Raw genomic sequence first — 18,754 nt, 5'->3', positions numbered from 1 at the left:
CATTCCCCTGTTGCCATGGGAACGTTATGAAGTGACGTCACTCATTACGCGACATCATTGAAAAGCTGCAAACCCCGCGATGCCAATGAAACCATGATGAAGCCCGCAAATCTTTCTCATTTGCCAACAAACATAAGCGCAAAAGACCGCGCAAAGCAGTTTCCCAGTGTGTTACATGACAGTGGGGGCAAATTATTTTGCACTCCGTGCAACTGCGTGTTGGACCACAGGCGGAAGTCGACGCTGGACAGTCACTTTGCAACCGACAAACATTCGAGGATGGTTAAAGCAGCAGCGGAATCAGCCAAGATGAAGCAGCTCACCTACACCGAGGCGTCAACTTCCAAAACAGTTGCTAGGGCTGAAAGAATCAAGGTCAGTAGCCTATTAGATTAAAGCTTGTAAAATTATGAAAAGGCTGATAGTTAAATTGAAACAGAGAGAGGTGTGTGTGAATGAGATTTCCAAGTATGTTGTGTGTGGATGTAAGTTAACGTTAGGGTTAGATAGACTAACAGTAGTGTAATTTCCCATGCAAGATGATTGATTTTGGCATGAAAGAATTATGTTTTATTTGCAGAAACACTACTGTTCTGTGAAAGGCTTACTGTAAATGATTCAGTTTTATACAGCAGTTTTCTGTAGGTTACACTGGACTTTGTGTGTGTGTGTAATACAGCCCAATGATACAAAAGTATTTTTCTGTTTGTAGATTTGTGAAACCTGGGTTGCCACCTGCACTGCCATCAACATCCCACTGTCTAAGACTGACCACCCTGCACTGAGGAAATTTCTGAATGAGAAAGTCATCAATGGCGGCGCCATTCCAGGGTTTCACCAGCTTCAAGATATGTACTTGGGAGCAGTATATGAGAAGGAAAAGAGGAGCTGAAGACACTTCTTGCCAGAAAACCTCTTGCTGTGATATTTGATGAGACTCCAGATGTCGAGGGGAGATGTGTCCTGAATATCCTCCTTGCACCACTTGAGAAGGATCATTCTGGGAGGATCTTGGCCTACCTTGCAGATACTGTTTTCCTTGAGCAATGCAATCATTCCACTGTATCCATGTCTGTCGTAAGGTGCCTTCAAGAATACAGCATTAACAACGAGGATGTGATTGTGTTCGACACTGATAATGCAGCCTACATGAAGAAGGCATTCACAGCAGCTCTGCAGTCGTTGTTCCCCAACTCGATACACATCACATGCATGGCACACATAATGAATCTCATTGCCTTCCGCAAACCTTTTGTTCAGTTGAACAGCTTCATGCTAAGTTTCTCCCAGATGTTCTTCAATGCTGGATCACGCAAGAGAAGATACCTCTGCTTCTTGTCAAACAAGCTGCCTAGAAAAAAGGCGGTCATGCCTCCAAACCCCTGTGCAACACGCTGGAACTCCTGGTTCTCTGCAGTGCAGTACCACGCACAGCACTTTGGACTGTACAAGGAGTTCATAGAGATGGAAATCGAGGTAAAAACTTCCTTCACATAATTCCTCAATACCATTAAAACTTCATTTTCTTCATCAGTTAACCCCCTTTGCACATACAAACATGAATAGTTTAGTAAGATCAAAGTAAAAAAATAATTGCATTGAACATATTGTATGTTTGACCTAATTCCTTTCTTTATATTTGTGTTTTTATAGGTGTGTAGCAGAAGTGCTCCACAGTCTGTGGAGAGACTCCACGAGATGCTTCAAGACCAAGACCTAGCTCAGTCCCTGAATGTCCAGATCAACATCATGGCTGACAAGTGCAAACGCTTCCTAAGTCTTCTCGATATCTTCCAGAGCAGACGTCCTGTGACCACAAAGATCTTCACTTATCTGGAGGATCTGCAGGTGGTCTTTGCTGCCAACAAAGAGCTGCAGTATGAGGCGTGTGCCGAATACTTTGAAGGGTTTAACTTACCTTACACCACAAAGACACAGATCCTCTGCACAGTTGGTCAGGCATATGAAAACGCTGAAGAAAAGCTCACCAAGTACATGTCACATGGGCAGCCGGCCATTGAGTTTCTCCAGGAGGTTAGGGTGTTTGACCCTCGCCACATTGCATTCCTAGATGACTCCTGTAGCAAGCTACAAGGCCATTCCAGGTTTCCACTGAAGTGCAGGGTGATGAATTTGATTCTTACTTCAAGACTCTTGGTCCAGCAGCACTCAGAGCTGCACCATTCGGCGTGGTGGATTTGGATGTGTTTTGGGATGGCCTACAGGAGAGACTTCCTGTGCTGAGTTCCTTGGCCAAGCGGTACAAGATGCTGTCTCAAACTCAGCTGATGCTGAACGCAGCAACAGCATCTACAAACTATTGTTGTCTAACCGAAGAAGATCAACTACCAACCAAAACCTCAAAGCCTTGGTCTTCCTTTACCATAACCAACGAGTCCGCAGTGGAGCATTTGAGAGGGAGGAGATGGTGGAGGGGGAGGAGATGGGACAATGAGGGAGAGGGGGATGGAGGATGAGGATGGTGAATGATTGGCCAGTGTTAGAGGCTACGTAGTTAGTTTTATTCAGGAGTTTATGCAACTTACAGTTGTAAGATTGCACTTTTTTGTTAGTAGTATGTAAATTACATTACTGTAAGACTGTACTGTTACTGTATTGCTTACGTTACTGTGCACTGAAAACACTTATTTTAAACAGAAGATGTCTGTTTTGTATAGCTACCTCTGTAAAACAGGAAGCACACCATTTATTTTTTAATATTTATTTATTCATTTTTACAGAAGTTGTAGCATATTCATTTTGTAAAGCTACAGAAGTTTGAGCCATCTGTTTGTTAAGGTCTGAAATAAAACAAGATGAGAACTTAAATATTCCCAGCACTTTCTGTGATGTAGTATGCTTGCTTATCATAGGAAGTAATAAGAAATGACTCTTTACATTAAGTAATAGCCTAGTGAATAGGGTGTTGGGGGAATCACTCTTTTTTTCTCTTTTTCATCAAACCGCAGTTTTGCAAGTTCCCGCAATTTTTGCAAGTTCCCGCAATTTAATCGCATAAAATTGCATAAATATCCCGCATATCCATCGCATTTTTAAGAAACGTGCCGCATAATCAACGATTTTTGCCCGCAACAATCACCAAAAAACTCCGCGTTTTCTGGAGGGACTGAGTAACGTCACGAGATTCCCATAATACCGCGCTCATAACTTTTAATGACCTTTGTCTATTTACCAGAGCTTCGAACTCATGTCAGGCAGCCTGGGTTGCACGGCCTAGGCATGCAGCTGCAAGGGCTGTTTGATTGGGCACCGACTGGGTAAGAGCAATTGTTTATTTTGGTCGCGTCTTCCATTAACGAGGCAGAGGCCGCGCGGGCAGGGAGTGGTATTCCCACATTAATTCGTCACTTAACATTTTCCAGGTCGCTCGAAGGCCGGAGTGTTCAGAAGCCACGGCCACAGGGAGAGGTACATCCCTGGACGCATTCCTACCAAGGCTGCCACCTTCCACTACCAAATTGCATGTAAATTACAAATTACTAACCTCAGTGTGATGCAGACACAGTACAACATTTCAAATTAATTTTGCTACGTAATTGAAGACAACCAATTACCGACTACACGGTGAAATTACACATGAGAAACACGCGTGTGATTCAGACACTGCCCGTCGCTGCAGCCCCCCCACCCTCGCCCCACCTCTGCAGGGCGTGCAGTTGGGCGCCCCGCCGGTGAGCGCGAGCCAGCGGAAGAGCGTGGCCGAGGAGGGGTCGCCCGCCGTGAAGCCGGCGCCGGGCCCGCTAGCGCGGCAACACTCGTCCCGCGACACGCCCGCACGCAACAGCTCCTTGCACCGCCCGGCGCGTGTCTGCTGCAGCCAGCAGTTACCTGCTGCACGACGTTACACACACACACGCAGCGTCACTCACGCGCCATACAAGCGCCACACACACGCGTCGTCACACACACGCAGCGTCACTCACGCGCCACACACACGCGTCGTCACACACACACGGGGCGTCACTCACGCGTCACACACACGCAGCGTCACACACATAAAAGACAAATATTCCCCGTTTAGCCTAAACAGATTGTTGGGGCAAGTGCTGTTAGCAAGGAGCACCTATGAAGGCCGGCACGGCACACGAGGGAGTGTGTGGCCAGCACCAAGCCGGGCCGCCTTTGTATCCCCAGTGGCGATGTTCACACCGCACCAGGTACTCATTTGAGGCCGAGTCAACCTAGAGGAGGCTCAGGACCGGTTCAGATAATCGTCACTGGTGTTGACCATGAGCAGGAATCGAACCCGGGTCGCCGAATTCGTAGCACACTCCACAACATCAAAGACAATGACACACGGCATCACACACGCGCACACACTCAGTGGGTCCCCACGTTCACACAAAATGCACCAAGATATTCAACTCATGTCCACCGGTGGTCCACTGCATTCTCACTTTTAGCCATGACATGTGTCCATCGACTTAGTTTAATAGTCACTGTATCTAAGCCATTGTTCATCTTCCTGTCTCAGAAGAATATCTATAATTAACGTCTCCATGCTGATTTGCGTATTTGTGAGATTTATGGAATTTTCATTTTGACACGAAAATACCCCCCTCTGTTTGCGATGTATTTCGGATGTTTTGGTGTAAAAAGTAACGGCCAAACTTCTCAAAATCTAACGCTTTGGAGGCAACGGTTGTTGGTTCTCAGAGATTTGTGAATATCCCAAATCAGTCGTCACTGCACAGTGGCCGGGAGTTAAAAGGGTACACCAAACGGTTTTGTGAATCAGTATGTGTGGATATTTGAGTTTTATTCCCTTTTGTGTGATCTGCCTAATGACATCTGTTGGGGAAGGAACTTTATTTCTCCACATAGCATCTCGTGAAGCTACTGGGTCGATCGCCAAAACTAGACGTCCCATTACAAGCATTTCCCATCACACAAAAGGAGATGCTGAGGGTTTGTTACCCAAGAGCTATTATTAGGTAAATATTCACGTGCCAATTAAAAAACTGGTCATCAAAAAACATTACAAATATATACAGTATCTGAAAATCTCATGAGGTTGAATGGTCTTAAGGAGTGCACTCTTCAACTCTGACCTCTCGATGTATGTGCCATGAAGAAGGCACATTTTCCAAAATGTCGCCTTTTACACATTTTTAACTTTTTAGGCCGCAGTGTTATTGATAAATGTGTTGCGTTTGTTGTTGTTGTTAATTATGCTTGTGCATCAACTGCCAACGCAGCAGCATCACACAATTGTTTAATCTTAAAGAAGAGTTGAGATTCAATAAGGCCTCTCTGAGTAAATTATTATTTGTTCCCAGATTTGCCTATTTTGCCATAGAAATTCAGGTTCATACAGTGCCAGAGATTTTTTTGTGCAGTCTTCAAAGCCCCCCCCACCCCCCCCCCCCCCCCCCCCCCCGATACAGGCTTTTCACTTTTGCCAATAATGAGACATGGAACGTGTAATGATTTAATTTGCATGTGAATGGATATGATTCTGAAATGCAGACTGGATTTTTATATAACCACGGCTAGAATCACAGACTCACTTATTAGTGCTCTACATCTCAAGGCATTCAGCCCATAAAACTTTGTACACCCATTTCCAGGATTACTGTCGTTCTCTCTGGATTATAAGACGCCCCGGAAAGTAAGACAAACCCTAAAACTTTTGCGCCGTGTCAATAAAAGTTATGATATGCATCTGGTCTCACACGCACACCGACTAGACGATAAAATGCACCCCAAATGTTCCTTTAAATTATAAGGGGAAAGATTGCATCTTATAATCCAGAGACTGTGGTAATTCCAAAAATACTTGCCTATCGAAACCAGACGCTGACGTTTATCACTTTAATCTCAGTGCCGCTTATGCTCTGGATGTATTAGCTCTCGACCATAGTAATGTGGAATTTATTCCACTGGCTCACTTATACAAAATATACATTATTTCGCTTTAATTTCTTAGCACTAATTCTATAATTTGGGGTGGGCGGTGGCGCAGCTGTGAGCGCACTGCACTATGAACCGGGCGACCTGAGTTTGATTCCCAGCCATGGCTAACATTAGTGGCAAGGGATATCTGAGCTCATACTAGGTCGCTCACTACCAACCCCTAGAACTTAGACGTGGGGAGGCCTTAATCAAGCAGTTGATTGACAATGGACTGTCAGCGAGTGAATATAAGAAATTCAGCAGTTGTACTCAGCGTGGTGGTAGCCTTATCTATATATATAAAAGTTAAAATGTATGTGTGGGTTTGTGGCGGGGTTTGTGTGTGGGTTTGTGTGTGATCGCGCACTTGGCTCTCCAACGGTGGGGTATATGTGAATAAAAATGGCCAGGTACCACTTTGTGCCATAGCAATATGAAATTTCCACCACTTCTTCCCAACTTGTCACCGTCCCCCTAGAGACTAGCAGAGAGACAGCTCTGTTTGTCAACACACTGCAGGATGAGGGCTTCCGGAGGCCTGTACGGATCATGGGAATGATTTGAAAACATTTAATTAACCACGCTAGGTAGAGGGAGTCCATGAAGGCAAGTAGCATGTAACGTAGATGTATAGAAATAATTACAACGTGTATATTGCTGTACTGCCTTCTTCCGCGACCACGAAGTCCTGCCGCTCCACATTAACCTGTTGTGCAGTGGTCGCCAATCAAAGCATCATCCAGGTTCAACTCTGCTTAAGCTTCCGAGAACCTGATAAGATAGGGGACGTGCCACGTTCTATTCTATCCTTGCGTATATGGGGTGATGAATGCCAATGTCCAGGTCTGCTAGCCACAAGGGCATGCTAGGTGATTTGACCAGGGCAGGACGAGGGGCATAGGCTTGTTGGTATGGGCGGCTGTTGGCCATTGGTGCCAAACAAGGTCGCTTGCCCCAACTAATTATTTTGGGCACCGTTCATCTGGATCGGAGCCTGAGATGTGCCAGTCGCTCATCAAATGCGAGCGTCTCTGCGGGGGTCACCCCCGTTAAAAATAGCGCCGGCGAGATGACGGCGGGTACTGTGTGTGCGCGCGAGTGTGTGCGTTTTCATTATGACTCGAGATAGAATTCCCAACTTCCAGGAAAAAAAACCAATGCAAGTTCTATTCCGAACGGTGCCATGCGCGTGCGTATTTGAAATAAGAACCCCCTTGGGAACACTGAGTAGTCCATCACTGAATAGACTGCCTCTCTCGGCTGGAACACAATGCTATAAATAAATAGGCAGTAATGGCGTCGGTGGAAAAGGCCAATCACCGTTGATGTGGGTCAACAAAGTCAAACCCAGCCCATTGCTTTTGTTATTCCTTGCTTTGTAAATAAAACCCAACCGGGATTCACGTTGCATCAGAAAACCCATTGGTGCATTAATTGAATACCATTCGATGTAGATGATGATTACATTCAAAAACAAAAACAAAGCCTAACATCTGCTGCCCTCCACGACTATAATGATGCCTGCCCTACCATTCCTGTGCAGTGCGATTGATTTTAGACACTATATGAATCCTAAATCCAGAATGTATTTTGTTGTATTTAATGTCATTAATACAAAACAAAATTAAACGTTACCTTTCTGCGTGGGTCACGATTTCATTACCTCTTGGAGAGGAACCAGACACATTGGTACCTAGGGTGCCATCCCCCCTTCCTCCTTCCCGCCTCCAGTCAAAATACTTCGGACACCGATAATGACGGAGCACCTGTGGTGGCCACTCCACCCCGTCTCGCCCCCCACTGGGCCCCAACCCTCGCTACGACACTGGGGGGCGCTAAGTCCAGGGTGGTCCACATGTCTTGTGACCCACATTTAATTCTCTAAATTTTAATATTTGTACACCAATGGGTATGTAATGTAAGCAATCTATATATATAAAAGTAAAAAGTTGTGTGTGGGTTTGTGGCGGGGTTGTGTGTGGGTTTGTGGTGGGGTTTGTTTGTGGCGGGGTTTGTGTGTGGTTGCGCGCTTGGCTATCCAACGGTGGAGTTTACGTGAAAAAAAATAGCGAGGTACCACGCCGTAAGCCCCGCGGTGAGCAAGCGCTATTCCTTTTTACATCCGTCAACTTTAAATTAGATTAATTAGCGATTTAGTGCTATTTTTGTGCGATTCCCTTTTATTTATGACGCTTGCACGACCATACCAACTCACGCGCCTTTGGTGGGGGGCAGCCCATGCCAAGTCGCACGCCTTCAGTGGGAGTGAGGGGGACATTTTCTTTCGCGTTAAAAATCCTATAAAAATTTCACTAAATGCTCTCATGTCCACCCCACCCCGATGCGTGCAGTTATTACTACTATACAGTCGGTAGATGCTACCACTATAGGCCGTAGATATTACTGCAGAACGGCCGGGGACATCGTGCCTGGGGGGGGGGGGGTGTCAGGGGTAGCAGCCCAGCCCCAGCCTGCTATGGTGCCACCTCGGTCGGCTGGACAATCTAGGCGAGGCCGGAGGCTCTGCACGGGACTAGGCCTCACCACGCCACTGTCAGGTGAGTACTTTGTGCTATAGAGTCGATAAATACTGCAATAGAGTCAGCATGTACTACTGTAGTGATAGCAGGTACCAACAGTCGGTATGCACTGCTCTAATCATAGCAGGTACCACCACAGTCAGTATGCACTGCTGTAATCATAGCAGGTACCACCACAGTATGCACTATTTGAATCATAGCAGGTACCCCCACAGTCAGTACGCACTGCTGTTAGATTTTTAAGAGTAGTTTTGAAATATTTTTAAGACCCGGGCAACGCCGGGTACTTCCCGCTAGTATAAAATAAAAATATTAGGGATCAATGAATTAGGAGTCGCAAGACATCTGGACCATCCTGTACTGAATATGAGATTGTACAAATTATGTTGGCGGTGCTGCTGACGCGTTGGCAGTGGTGCACAAGCACCAATAACAACAATAACATTCGCCGATAACATTGTTGCCTGAATGTGCTATGAAGAAGGTTAGGGCCATTGCCCGAAACGTCGCCAATTATACGTATGTATGGTGAACTGTACATAGCCAACTCTATTAATCGGAGGTGCGGGGGAAGGACAACACAACTGTTGGCAGTGTGATTGAAGAATGTGTTGAGTGCACGTGTTAAGTGCTATTGTACCATTGGAACCTCATTTGCCAGTAAAAAATATGATAATTGTTTTTTTACCCTTTTATCTGGCAACAAAACTGACACCTTTTTTATCAAGTGCTATTGTGTTAATGCTCCTCCCCACTGCAGGGTCGTCTACTCATGCAGTTTTCCCCATGGTGTGGGCGAGGGGGCGCAATGATGAATCCAGCACTCAGCTGGTGGTCCACGCGGCTTTGTGAAAAAATAATTATACTCTTTGGTTCTTTCGGTAAAGTCACGTAGGTAGAATAAAATAAAACAAATCACGACGTTTCGATCGCAACACAAGCAATCCTCATCAGGTGGGAACACCACAGCAAGAACAAATGCTGAAGTGGGCGAGAGAGCTGCCGTAGCAAGAGGTTATATAGGTGTAATAAAAGACTCCGTCAGGCGATGCTGGTCTCCGTTTGTCTTTTATTCAGTTTCTTCTCCGCACCCCCACTGGCCTCCTCTCGGACCAGTGTCGTCTCGCGCGCACCCCGCGCACGCTCCCTTTCGCGTGACACGCACGCTCTCTCTCTCGCGTGCTACGCACTTTCTCTCTCGCGTGCCCCGCACGCTCCTCCGTTAGCTCCTCTATTCCCGCACTCCGCACACCGCTGGCCGACGGCGTGCTGAGGTCCTTCGGCCACGTGGCCGATGGCGCGGATCTTTCCTCACCACCCAACGTGGCTCAGCCTCTTAACTTCCCCGACTGCCCCGATCTCTTCTGGGCTCCCACTTATATACATTCCCCCCATGTGACCCTGACTCCTCCCCTTCCGGATCTCAGATCCGGCCTACCCATACTACCCCGCTGGCTCCGCCCCCATTCACCTCGCCTCCCATTGGAGCCGAGGTGAACGGTGGCCCCTTCCACACGCCCCGCAGACCAGGCTCCGCCCCCCAATACCCCGGGCCATGTGATTGGACCAGAGCCCAGCAACAACCCCATTTACGCTCGCATTACATGAACCCCCCCCCCCCCCCCCTGATGAAAAGCCAGCCATCCCGGCTGCAATAGGACAAAATAATGCGAGCGACAGCATCACAATCAGGAATCACCAGACACAACGGAGAGTATAACAACAACACAATTAACGAAAAGGAAGGGATTTGGAACGAGTGCGGGTCGCCGGCCCGTCCTTCACGAGAGGCGGCGCCCTCAAAGGTCACAGTCCCGACAGGGTTTTAGGAGCGGAACCATCCGCCGCTGGTGGAGGCCTGTCCGTCCCAGCACCCCATTCCCAAGAGAGGTCCATAGTCAGGGCCCCCTGCAACTGCAACCGCGGCGGGGTTGGAGGGGCAGCAGGGCCAAATGTCCCTGTTGCCATGGTAGGCCCACCCGGTGCAGGAATCCCTTTGTCTGGCAGGATCAGAGCGGGCCCGTCTACAGGAGGCATGACAGGCGCGCTTGCAGGTTGAACAGGCAAAGTCAGTGGCGCATTGGACGTGACAGACACCGGCAAGGCAACGTTAGGAGATGACGCATCCACTCGCGGGGCCACGTAGGGTTTCAATCGGGACGTGTGAACGTACCAACGCCGCGATCCGACCCGAACGCGCGTGGACTGCGGGCTAGGGACCTCAATAAGCACAACCGGCCCCTGCCAGGATTTGTGCAACTTAGGGGAGGTCCCCACCGGTACCTGTGGGCAGTGGAGCCAGGCCATGTCCCCCACTCGCCAGGGGGACCCACAATGAGAGCGCCGGGCGCAACGTTCGTTCCGGGCCTGGGTCCTGGCCGTAGCCAATCGGGCCGCCTCCCGCACCTCCGCCACGCATCGAGCGGCGTCACGAATATACTCGGGGAGGGGCTTAACAGGACCCCTCGCCCGCGTGCCAAGTTGCACTTCCGCTGGCGGCACATTCTCACGGCCGTACATCAAAAAGAAGGGTGAGTACCCTGTTGACGCATGCGGCGCCATCCGGTAAGTGGAGAGCACCCCAGGGATATGCAAATCCCAATCGGCCTGCTTCTCGCTAACCGTATGACAGAGCTGGCCGACAGGGTCTGGTTCAACCATTCAACCATCCCATCAGTTTGTGGATGGTGGGGAAACGTCCGAACCTTCTTAGTCCTCAGTGCGTCGCACACATCCCACAATAGGTTGGAAGAAAAACTTCGCCCTTGGTCTGTAAGCAACCTTTCCGGCGCCCCCTTGTCCATCACATATCCAAACAGAAATGCCTCCGTGATAGATGCCGCCGACTGGTCGGGCAAGGGCCAGGCCATCGGCCAGCGGGAAATATATTCAACCCTGACCAACAAAAATTTGTTCCCCCGAGCGGACGGGGGAAAGGGCCCCAGAATATCCAACGCCACCAACTCGTTAACCCGTGACACTTGTATCGACTGCACTGGGGGAACATACGGTTGCTTAGGCGGCTTCTGCCGGGCACAGTCGGAGCACGCCCGAATATGCCCGACGACATCAGTCGTCATGCCATGCCAAAAATAATCCCGCTGTAATGTCAACAAGGTTTTCTGCACCCTGAGATGTAACAACTTCTCAGCGTGCAGAATCCGAATCAACTCATATCGCAACGACGACGGCACAACAAGACGCGAGCGATCGTGCAAGCCTTCCCTCCACATCAACAAGCCGTCACAGAGAGCCGCTCCCCGCGTCCCATCGGACGACGGATATCCCCTCTCCTTTGCAGCCCAACTCCGTAAGGCCCCCAGCGAATCATCGAGCAATTGCTCTCGAATCCACACGGAACGCGGCAAATTCAAAACCCCGTCGGCCGGTTCCGGACACGTGGAAGCCCCGGGCATCTCCACAGCAGACACGACAGGATGCGGGAGATGTGGAACCCGCGTGCACCTATTCGTGCCAGAGGCACAGGCGCAGGGGGATCCCTGCGGCAATCGGGAGAGCGCGTCCGCATTTGCGTGATGCGACCTCTTACAATATTGAATCTCAAACTAAAATTCCTGCAAAGTTTCCAACCATCGCACCAATTGGCCAGACGGTTGGTCAACTTTCAGGGAATATTGTAGAGCCGCGTGGTCAGTGCGCACAATAAATTTGCGACCATACAAATACGGTCGGTATTGACGGACAAAATGCACTATAGCCAACAGTTCCCGGCGGGTAACGCAGTAGCGGGTCTCCGCCGGAGATAAAACGCAGCTCCCGTAAGCCACCACACGCTCGACGCCACCCTTAAACTGCGATAGGACGGCCCCAATCCCCGTGTCACTAGCGTCGGTATCCAGAATAAAAAGCAGATTGAAATCAGGGTAGTCCTGCGTCGGCGCTGACGCCAAGCGATCGCGTAGGCCATGAAACGCCGCCTCCTCCGCCGGCCCCCAGCTGAACCTCCGGTTCTTTGCCGTAAGGAGGTGCAATGGCCTAGCGATCGTGGCAAATTTTGGAACGAACCTGCGATAATAGGAAGCGAACCCGACAAAACGATGCACGTCACCCACCGTAGCCGGAATCGTCCAGTCCCGGACAAACGCCGTTTACTCCGGGTCCGTGGCCACACTGTCAGAGCTGACTATGTGGCCCAAATAGCACACGGATCATTGCAAAAGGTGACACTTCTTGGGCTTAAATTTCAAATTGGCGGAACGCACCCTAGCAAAAACAGCATCCAATCTCTGAAGATGCTCCTCAAACGTACGGCTAAACACAATAACATCATCCAAATATATCAAGCACATGTCCCACTGCAGACCGGTCAACACGAGTTTCATCAACCTCTGGAACCTAGCAGGGGTGGCATCTTTTCCCTCGAGGACTCGTCCAGGGGGAGCTGCCAGAACCCCGAAGAGAGGTCAAGAGTGGAAAAAAAATTCTCCCCAGACAAGGCATTGAGGGAATCATCCATACGCGGCAGGGGGTAAGCGTCCGCAACCGACACCTTGTTTAACTTCCGAAAATCGACACAAAACCGTAAATTACCATCCTTTTTCTTTATCAGGACCACCGGAGCGCCCCATGGGCTGTTGGATGGAAAGATAATGTCAGCGGCTAGCATATCATCCACCGCGCCGTGTACATGATCCCTCTCCGCCGGGCTCAACCGATGTGGATTCATCTGAATGGGAGCAGCATCCCCGGTATCAATATGGTGGGAGAGCAACCTGGTGCGTCCCAGATCGAAATCGTCTTTACTAAAGGCATCAGGATATTTCTCCAACAGCGCGCGAAGCGCGGACCCGCTGCTCCGTAGTCAAGGACGCATTTTCTTGGCACAACCCGGTGATCCATCGATCGTCCTGCACCGTCGAGGCCTAAACGCCCCCTACGAGGCCCCGGTGGGCCGGATCGTCATGGGCCGTGAAGGCGGTCGTAGCATGTGCCAAAACCGTTCCGGCCGGCACGACGACATTGTCCGCGCCTCCATTCAATACTTGTAAAAACGGAGGCTGACCCGGCCGAACAATCATTCGTGCCGCGACCAGTGCCAGGCCATCCGTAACCGCGTTGGACGGTGACAACAACACCCCCGCCGCCCCCTCGACCCCAGGCACGGGCTTCCGATAACGCAGGGGGATAAGCATATGCGAGCCAGGTGGAATGTCGACCGAAACATCGGATAGCGCCTGCACCTGACGGTCCGGAGCGGACTGTCCCCACGGCGACGGCAAAAAGAAAATCTTCTGGCCCGCCAGTAACTCAATACAATTCTGATCAACCCTTATCTGAATGGGCATCTTTGCCCCAACAAACACGGCACAGCGAGGGACCTGGAGATTAACACCGTCCCCGAAGCCGACACACCCCCAACCGAAATACGCGCCTCCACCTGACCAACGATGCCCATACTCCCTCCGTTCGCCGCAACACATGAATCGTAAACCGGTCGTACCCGCGACGGTGGAATGGACAGGAGATGGAATATCACGTCCGAGATGATAGTTGCGGACGTGCCCGAATCTACCAAAATCCGCACGTCGACCCCTTGTATCGAACCCGGCACAGTCGACAACCCAGTAGTGGCTGCGACCACCCTCCGCGCCAATTTCCGCCACTGTGTCAGCGAGCGACGCGGATCCCTTAGATTCCCCCCGTTAGAACAGGCCCCCGGAACGCATACCGACGGTGATGCATGAGATGACAGGCCTTGCCGGGTGTCTGATGCGTACTGACTTGCCTGACATGGTTGACTCTCCGGCGTTGATGTCGCGTCCTTGGCCGGGGACTCCAGCTGAAGAGACGGGCGAGGGCGACTCCGACAGTCCCGCTCGAAGTGTCCAAGACGCCCGCAGCGGTAACACGACGAGTCGGTCCACCGCCCGGCTCACCACCCCCCCCCCCCCCCCGTCTCGACGATCCCTAAGCGGTGGGCTGGAGCGCGACTCCGCTCCCCCTCGAGGAACCCACTGGGCCGCCGCTGCAGAGAGATCGCCAGGCCCCCTCTCGTCCGGCACGAAGACGGCCTTTGACGGAGTCCACCCAGCGGCGCCTCCCTCCATGGTCGGGCTCCCCGTCCAGGCGGTCACCTGTGCCCAACGGCACAAGTTGAACTGCGCGTCGAGGCACTTGGCTGCCAACCGTGAGGTCTGCAGCTCATGGCCGCATATCGGCATCGGAATGCCCAAGTCCTTGGACAGCTCCAACATCTTACCCAGTATCAAGGGCTCCAACAAGTCGGGCTCCGTCTCTGGATACGCAGCCATGGCCAGCTCAAGCACAGCGCCCCGAAAAGCCACAGGCGATTCCTCGGGTGCCCATTGCCTCTGGACGAATCTGCGGTGTGCGTCGTCCGGAGGCTCGTTCGCTTCCGCCATTTCGTCGAACTCCCCTTTCAGCGTCGCCTTCTTCGCGGCCTTGATGGAGCGGAAGAATTTCAAAGACTTGTCGTCTAGGAGCATCGGCAGAACTTCCAAGGCCTCCGCATCTGTCCACTTGGCGGATCGGACGGCCGACTCAAAACGCCACGCAAATGCGCTCCAATCTCCTCCAATTGAGAATTCTTTAATCGTCGTCAGGCGATGGCTGCGAGTCCCCGAGCTGCTGTCTTCCGATGCAGGCGTCCCCTGCAGCGGCGACAAGATGGCATCTTCCTGCCGTGGCAGCGACAAGATGGCGGCTTCCCGCTGCGGCGGCGACAAGATGGCGGCTTCCCGCCGTTCGTCCGCGACCACACCCAAGATCGCGGCGTCCTGCCGTGTGTCGGAGAGGGTGGGAAGCGTCGCAGAGGCCCCAATGGTGGACGGCTCGGCCCCACCCGAAGGCTCCCCGCTTGAAGGCCCGCCGCGTGGCCGATCTGGCATCGTCGCTGGCACGACCAGGGTGACTAAATCCAGCAGAACGGCCCGCAGCGAATCAAGCTGGACTGCCACGTGTCGCCAGCCGTCCTCGGCACCTGTCGACGCAGACGGCCCGGCCGCCCCGATGACATCTTGTACTCCGGTCGTGTCGCTCGCCGCTACTTCGCCCCCACGCCTTCCATGGTCGGGACCGCCACCGCCGGAGGAAGGTCCTCTTCGTCTTCTGAAGATGGTGCAGGTATATTCTTTTTCTTGAGATGTTTTGACATCTCGTTCCACTTCTGACACCAGCATCGCCTGACTCCGTCAGGCGATGCTGGTCTCCGTTTGTCTTTTATTCAGGTTCTTCTCCGCACCCCCACTGGCCTCCTCTTGGACCAGTGTCGTCTCGCGCGCGCCCCGCGCACGCTCTCTCCCGCGTGCCACACACGCTCTCTCTCGCGTGCTACGCATGCTCTCTCTCTCGCGTGCTATGCATGCTCTCTCTCGCGTGCCCCGCACGCTCCTCCGTTAGCTCCTCTATTCCCGCACTCCGCACACCGCTGGCCAACGGCGTGCTGAGGTCCTTCGGCCACGTGGCCCATGGCGCGGATCTTTCCTCACCACCCAACGTGGCTCAGCCTCTTAACTTCCCCGACTGCCCCGATCTCTTCCGGGCTCCCACTTATATACATTCCCCCCACATGACCCTGACTCCTCCCCTTCCGGATCGTCATATCCGGCCTTCCCATACTACCCCGCTGGCTCCGCCCCCATTCACCTCGCCTCCCATTGGAGCTGAGGTGAACGGTGGACCCTCCCACACGCCCCGCAGACCAGGCTCCGCCCCCCAATACCCCGGGTCGTGTGATTGGACCAGAGCCCAGCAACAACCCCATTTACGCTCGCATTACATAGGTAAGAAAGGGGGGAGGAGCAAGGGGGGGGAGAGGGAGGGGTAGGGGAAGGAGGTGGGCTGAGTGAGCTCTCATAGCCCCCATCACACACACAGTGCTCACATAGTCCTCACATAGCCCGCTTACAGCCTCTATCACACACAGCGTGTAAACAGCCCTCGCATACACAGCTAACTTATAGTCTCCATAAAACATAGCATGGAAAACAGCTCTCACCCACAGCTAATGTGTGATCTAAGGCAGCGTGTGCCGCTCTCCCCTGGCGCCCTGAGCTCGTAGTGGAAATTCCACATTCCCATTGTGGGCAAGTGTCTGTCCGTCGGACTACAACTGTTTATCCCTAGACTTATACAGTTCATAAAAGTTATCGTTTCGGTGGTTCAATTAATTTAGGACGTTGCTTGTTTCTTGAACCAGGAGTGGAAATTTCACATTATGATGACAGGTCTATGAATGTGATAAACCACTGCTGACTGCCTACAAGGTGGTCATCATTTTATCTTACCCAAAATAGATGATGGGGTTGATTGAGCGAATAATCAAAAGGCAACAAGAGTTTATATTATAAAACAACATCGCGAATAGAAATTGGTGTGCTCAAGATTAGGCATGTTCTATCCACTGCACCATTGATTGAACGAGGAACGGAGTAAGACGGCAAAAGCGATTGAATAAAACATAATTATAATAATTTAAGCCACCAGCTATAAATGACACAGATACATAGAGAAAGTTTACAATCAGGCGAGAACCCATCCAACTTCGGATGTAAACAAATAATGTGGAGAACATAACTGAAAATGTAGCAACGCAAATGTTTAAAAGTATTCGTAAAATATAGTTAACTTTACAAGCATGTAATTTTCCACCGCTGTCAATGTTAACCATGTCTTGGGTGAATTATGAAAAGCATTACCCAATTAAATGTTAGGCTCATTGTTATTTTAGGAAGTCAAGAGGAAATATGTGCTGAATTTCCACAGCAAGTCATACACAGCTATCCACTCATCACAGCGGTCCACTAAGGTGGCTACGGAGCATGAGAGAAAAAGAATTACATTATTTTACCCAGACACTTCTTTTTTATTTCAGAGTTCTACAGCCAGATTTACTCCTCGAAGGCTTTTTTTAACGCCTGCAAGCAAACTGCATGCTGTACATTCAATGCCAATCCATCGCAATAACCGTGTGTGCACAAGTGCTGTCGCACTCACATATACTCTCATGGCTTTTAATCCGTCGTAATCGGATTAGCAACAACTACTACCACCACTACTTAGCACACACGCACACGTGTACGTATTAATTGCAATGTGGTGCACATAGGGGGTGGGATGCATTCTTCGACTCATATGAATTTCCTCCGCTTTGTCGCTGTTAACTTTCATGAACTTAAAAAAAATATTTTACCAGGTAAGGCTCACTGAGCACTATAGCTCTTTTTCAGAAGTGGCTTATCATGTGAAAATCTAGATCAGCCAAATACTCGAAACGCATCTTTATTCTAAATGTGGAGGGGAAAACCCAGAGAAAAATCCACGTGACCATGGGGAGAGAGACGCGCAAACTCCAAACACAGAGGCGTCAGGTCGGGATCGAACCCACGACCTCCTGTATACCAAGCGAGGCAGTTAACATCTCGCCACCGCGGCGCCCATCTTACCTTGTGAGGAGTTGTGGGACAACACATGGAGCAAGACGATCGTCCCTAATACCAGCCACCCTCTCAACGATTCTACAGCTCCCGGAGCCATTGGTGGTTGGTGGCGGTGGTTGTTGTGGTGGTGGTGATTGTGGGGCCCGACCAGGCAGTGGAAATTGTTGGAAAAAAATTAACAACTCCAAGAGGGAAACACAAACACGGCAGCGAGGTGGACACCGAGAGAAGCTCTGAGACACGCTGAGCCCAAGCAGGAGCGCTGAGTGGAGAGGAGTCCATCCCTTTATATAGCGGGGGAGAGGCACGGGTAGAGGAAAGGGGGGAGATGCAAGGGGTAGAGGCAAGGGAGAGAGGCAAAGGCGCGGGTGGGGGGAAGACGCAAGTCAGAGAGGCAGGGGAGGCATGAAAGAGGCAAGGGAGAGAGGCAAGGAGGGAGGAGGGGAGCGCTGAGGGGCGGGGAGTAGAACCCGAGTCGGAGCAGCGGCACGGGGGGCCGAGGGAAGGGGGGGGGGCCGAGGGAAGGGGGCATGCTGCTGCTGATGATGGAGCTGATGCTGCTGCTGTTGATGATGCTGCTGATGCTGCTGCTGACGATGCTGCTGACGATTCTGCTGCTGCTGATGATAATGATGTTGATACTGCTGCTGCTGATGATGCTGATGATGTGGCTGATAATGATGTTGATGATGTTGATGCTGCGGATGATGCTGCTGCTGATGATGATGGTGCTGCTGATAATGTTGATGCTGTTGATGGTTCTGATGATGATGCTGATTATGTTGATGCTGATGATGCTGATGATGATGCTGCTGCTTCTGCTGCTGCTGAGGATGATGCTGATGATGTTGATGGTGCTGATGATGATGTTGATGCTGC

At 51.0% G+C, this 18,754-nt stretch overlaps 2 protein-coding genes across 2 annotated transcripts; one reads left to right on the top strand and one right to left on the bottom strand.

Annotated features, from left to right (window-relative positions):
* Positions 1 to 1,276: 1,276 nt before the first annotated feature.
* On the top strand, positions 1,277 to 3,238 carry LOC133361363 (uncharacterized). The gene is made up of 3 exons (XM_061580288.1): positions 1,277 to 1,476; positions 1,654 to 2,124; positions 3,197 to 3,238. The coding sequence occupies exons 1-3, from the start codon at positions 1,291 to 1,293 to the stop codon at positions 3,236 to 3,238; spliced, it is 699 nt and encodes a 232-aa protein (XP_061436272.1). The 5' UTR covers positions 1,277 to 1,290.
* LOC133361362 (follistatin-like) lies at positions 3,235 to 18,114 on the bottom strand. Its single transcript, XM_061580287.1, has 3 exons — positions 17,882 to 18,114; positions 3,650 to 3,852; positions 3,235 to 3,246 (listed from the first exon to the last, which is right to left on the bottom strand). The coding sequence occupies exons 1-3, from the start codon at positions 17,970 to 17,972 to the stop codon at positions 3,235 to 3,237; spliced, it is 306 nt and encodes a 101-aa protein (XP_061436271.1). The 5' UTR covers positions 17,973 to 18,114.
* Between the last annotated feature and the right edge of the window lie 640 nt (positions 18,115 to 18,754).

This window comes from Lethenteron reissneri, chromosome 72 (genome assembly GCF_015708825.2).
Source record: "Lethenteron reissneri isolate LAM-NWPU_2019-01 chromosome 72, ASM1570882v1, whole genome shotgun sequence".
NCBI lineage: Eukaryota > Metazoa > Chordata > Hyperoartia > Petromyzontiformes > Petromyzontidae > Lethenteron > Lethenteron reissneri.
This window is presented reverse-complemented; position numbering and strand designations above follow the sequence as displayed.

Excerpts from the sequence above, each read along its gene's own strand:
- LOC133361363 (XM_061580288.1), top strand. The coding sequence starts at position 1,291 with ATGTTCTTCAATGCTGGATCACGCAAGAGAAGATACCTCTGCTTCTTG. Across the intron at positions 1,477-1,653 it reads TCATAGAGATGGAAATCGAG|GTGTGTAGCAGAAGTGCTCC; the intron begins GTAAAAACTTCC and ends GTGTTTTTATAG. Across the intron at positions 2,125-3,196 it reads GGTTTCCACTGAAGTGCAGG|AGCTTCGAACTCATGTCAGG; the intron begins GTGATGAATTTG and ends TCTATTTACCAG.
- LOC133361362 (XM_061580287.1), bottom strand. The coding sequence starts at position 17,972 with ATGGCTCCGGGAGCTGTAGAATCGTTGAGAGGGTGGCTGGTATTAGGG. Across the intron at positions 3,853-17,881 it reads GTCCCACAACTCCTCACAAG|CAGGTAACTGCTGGCTGCAG; the intron begins GTAAGATGGGCG and ends AACGTCGTGCAG.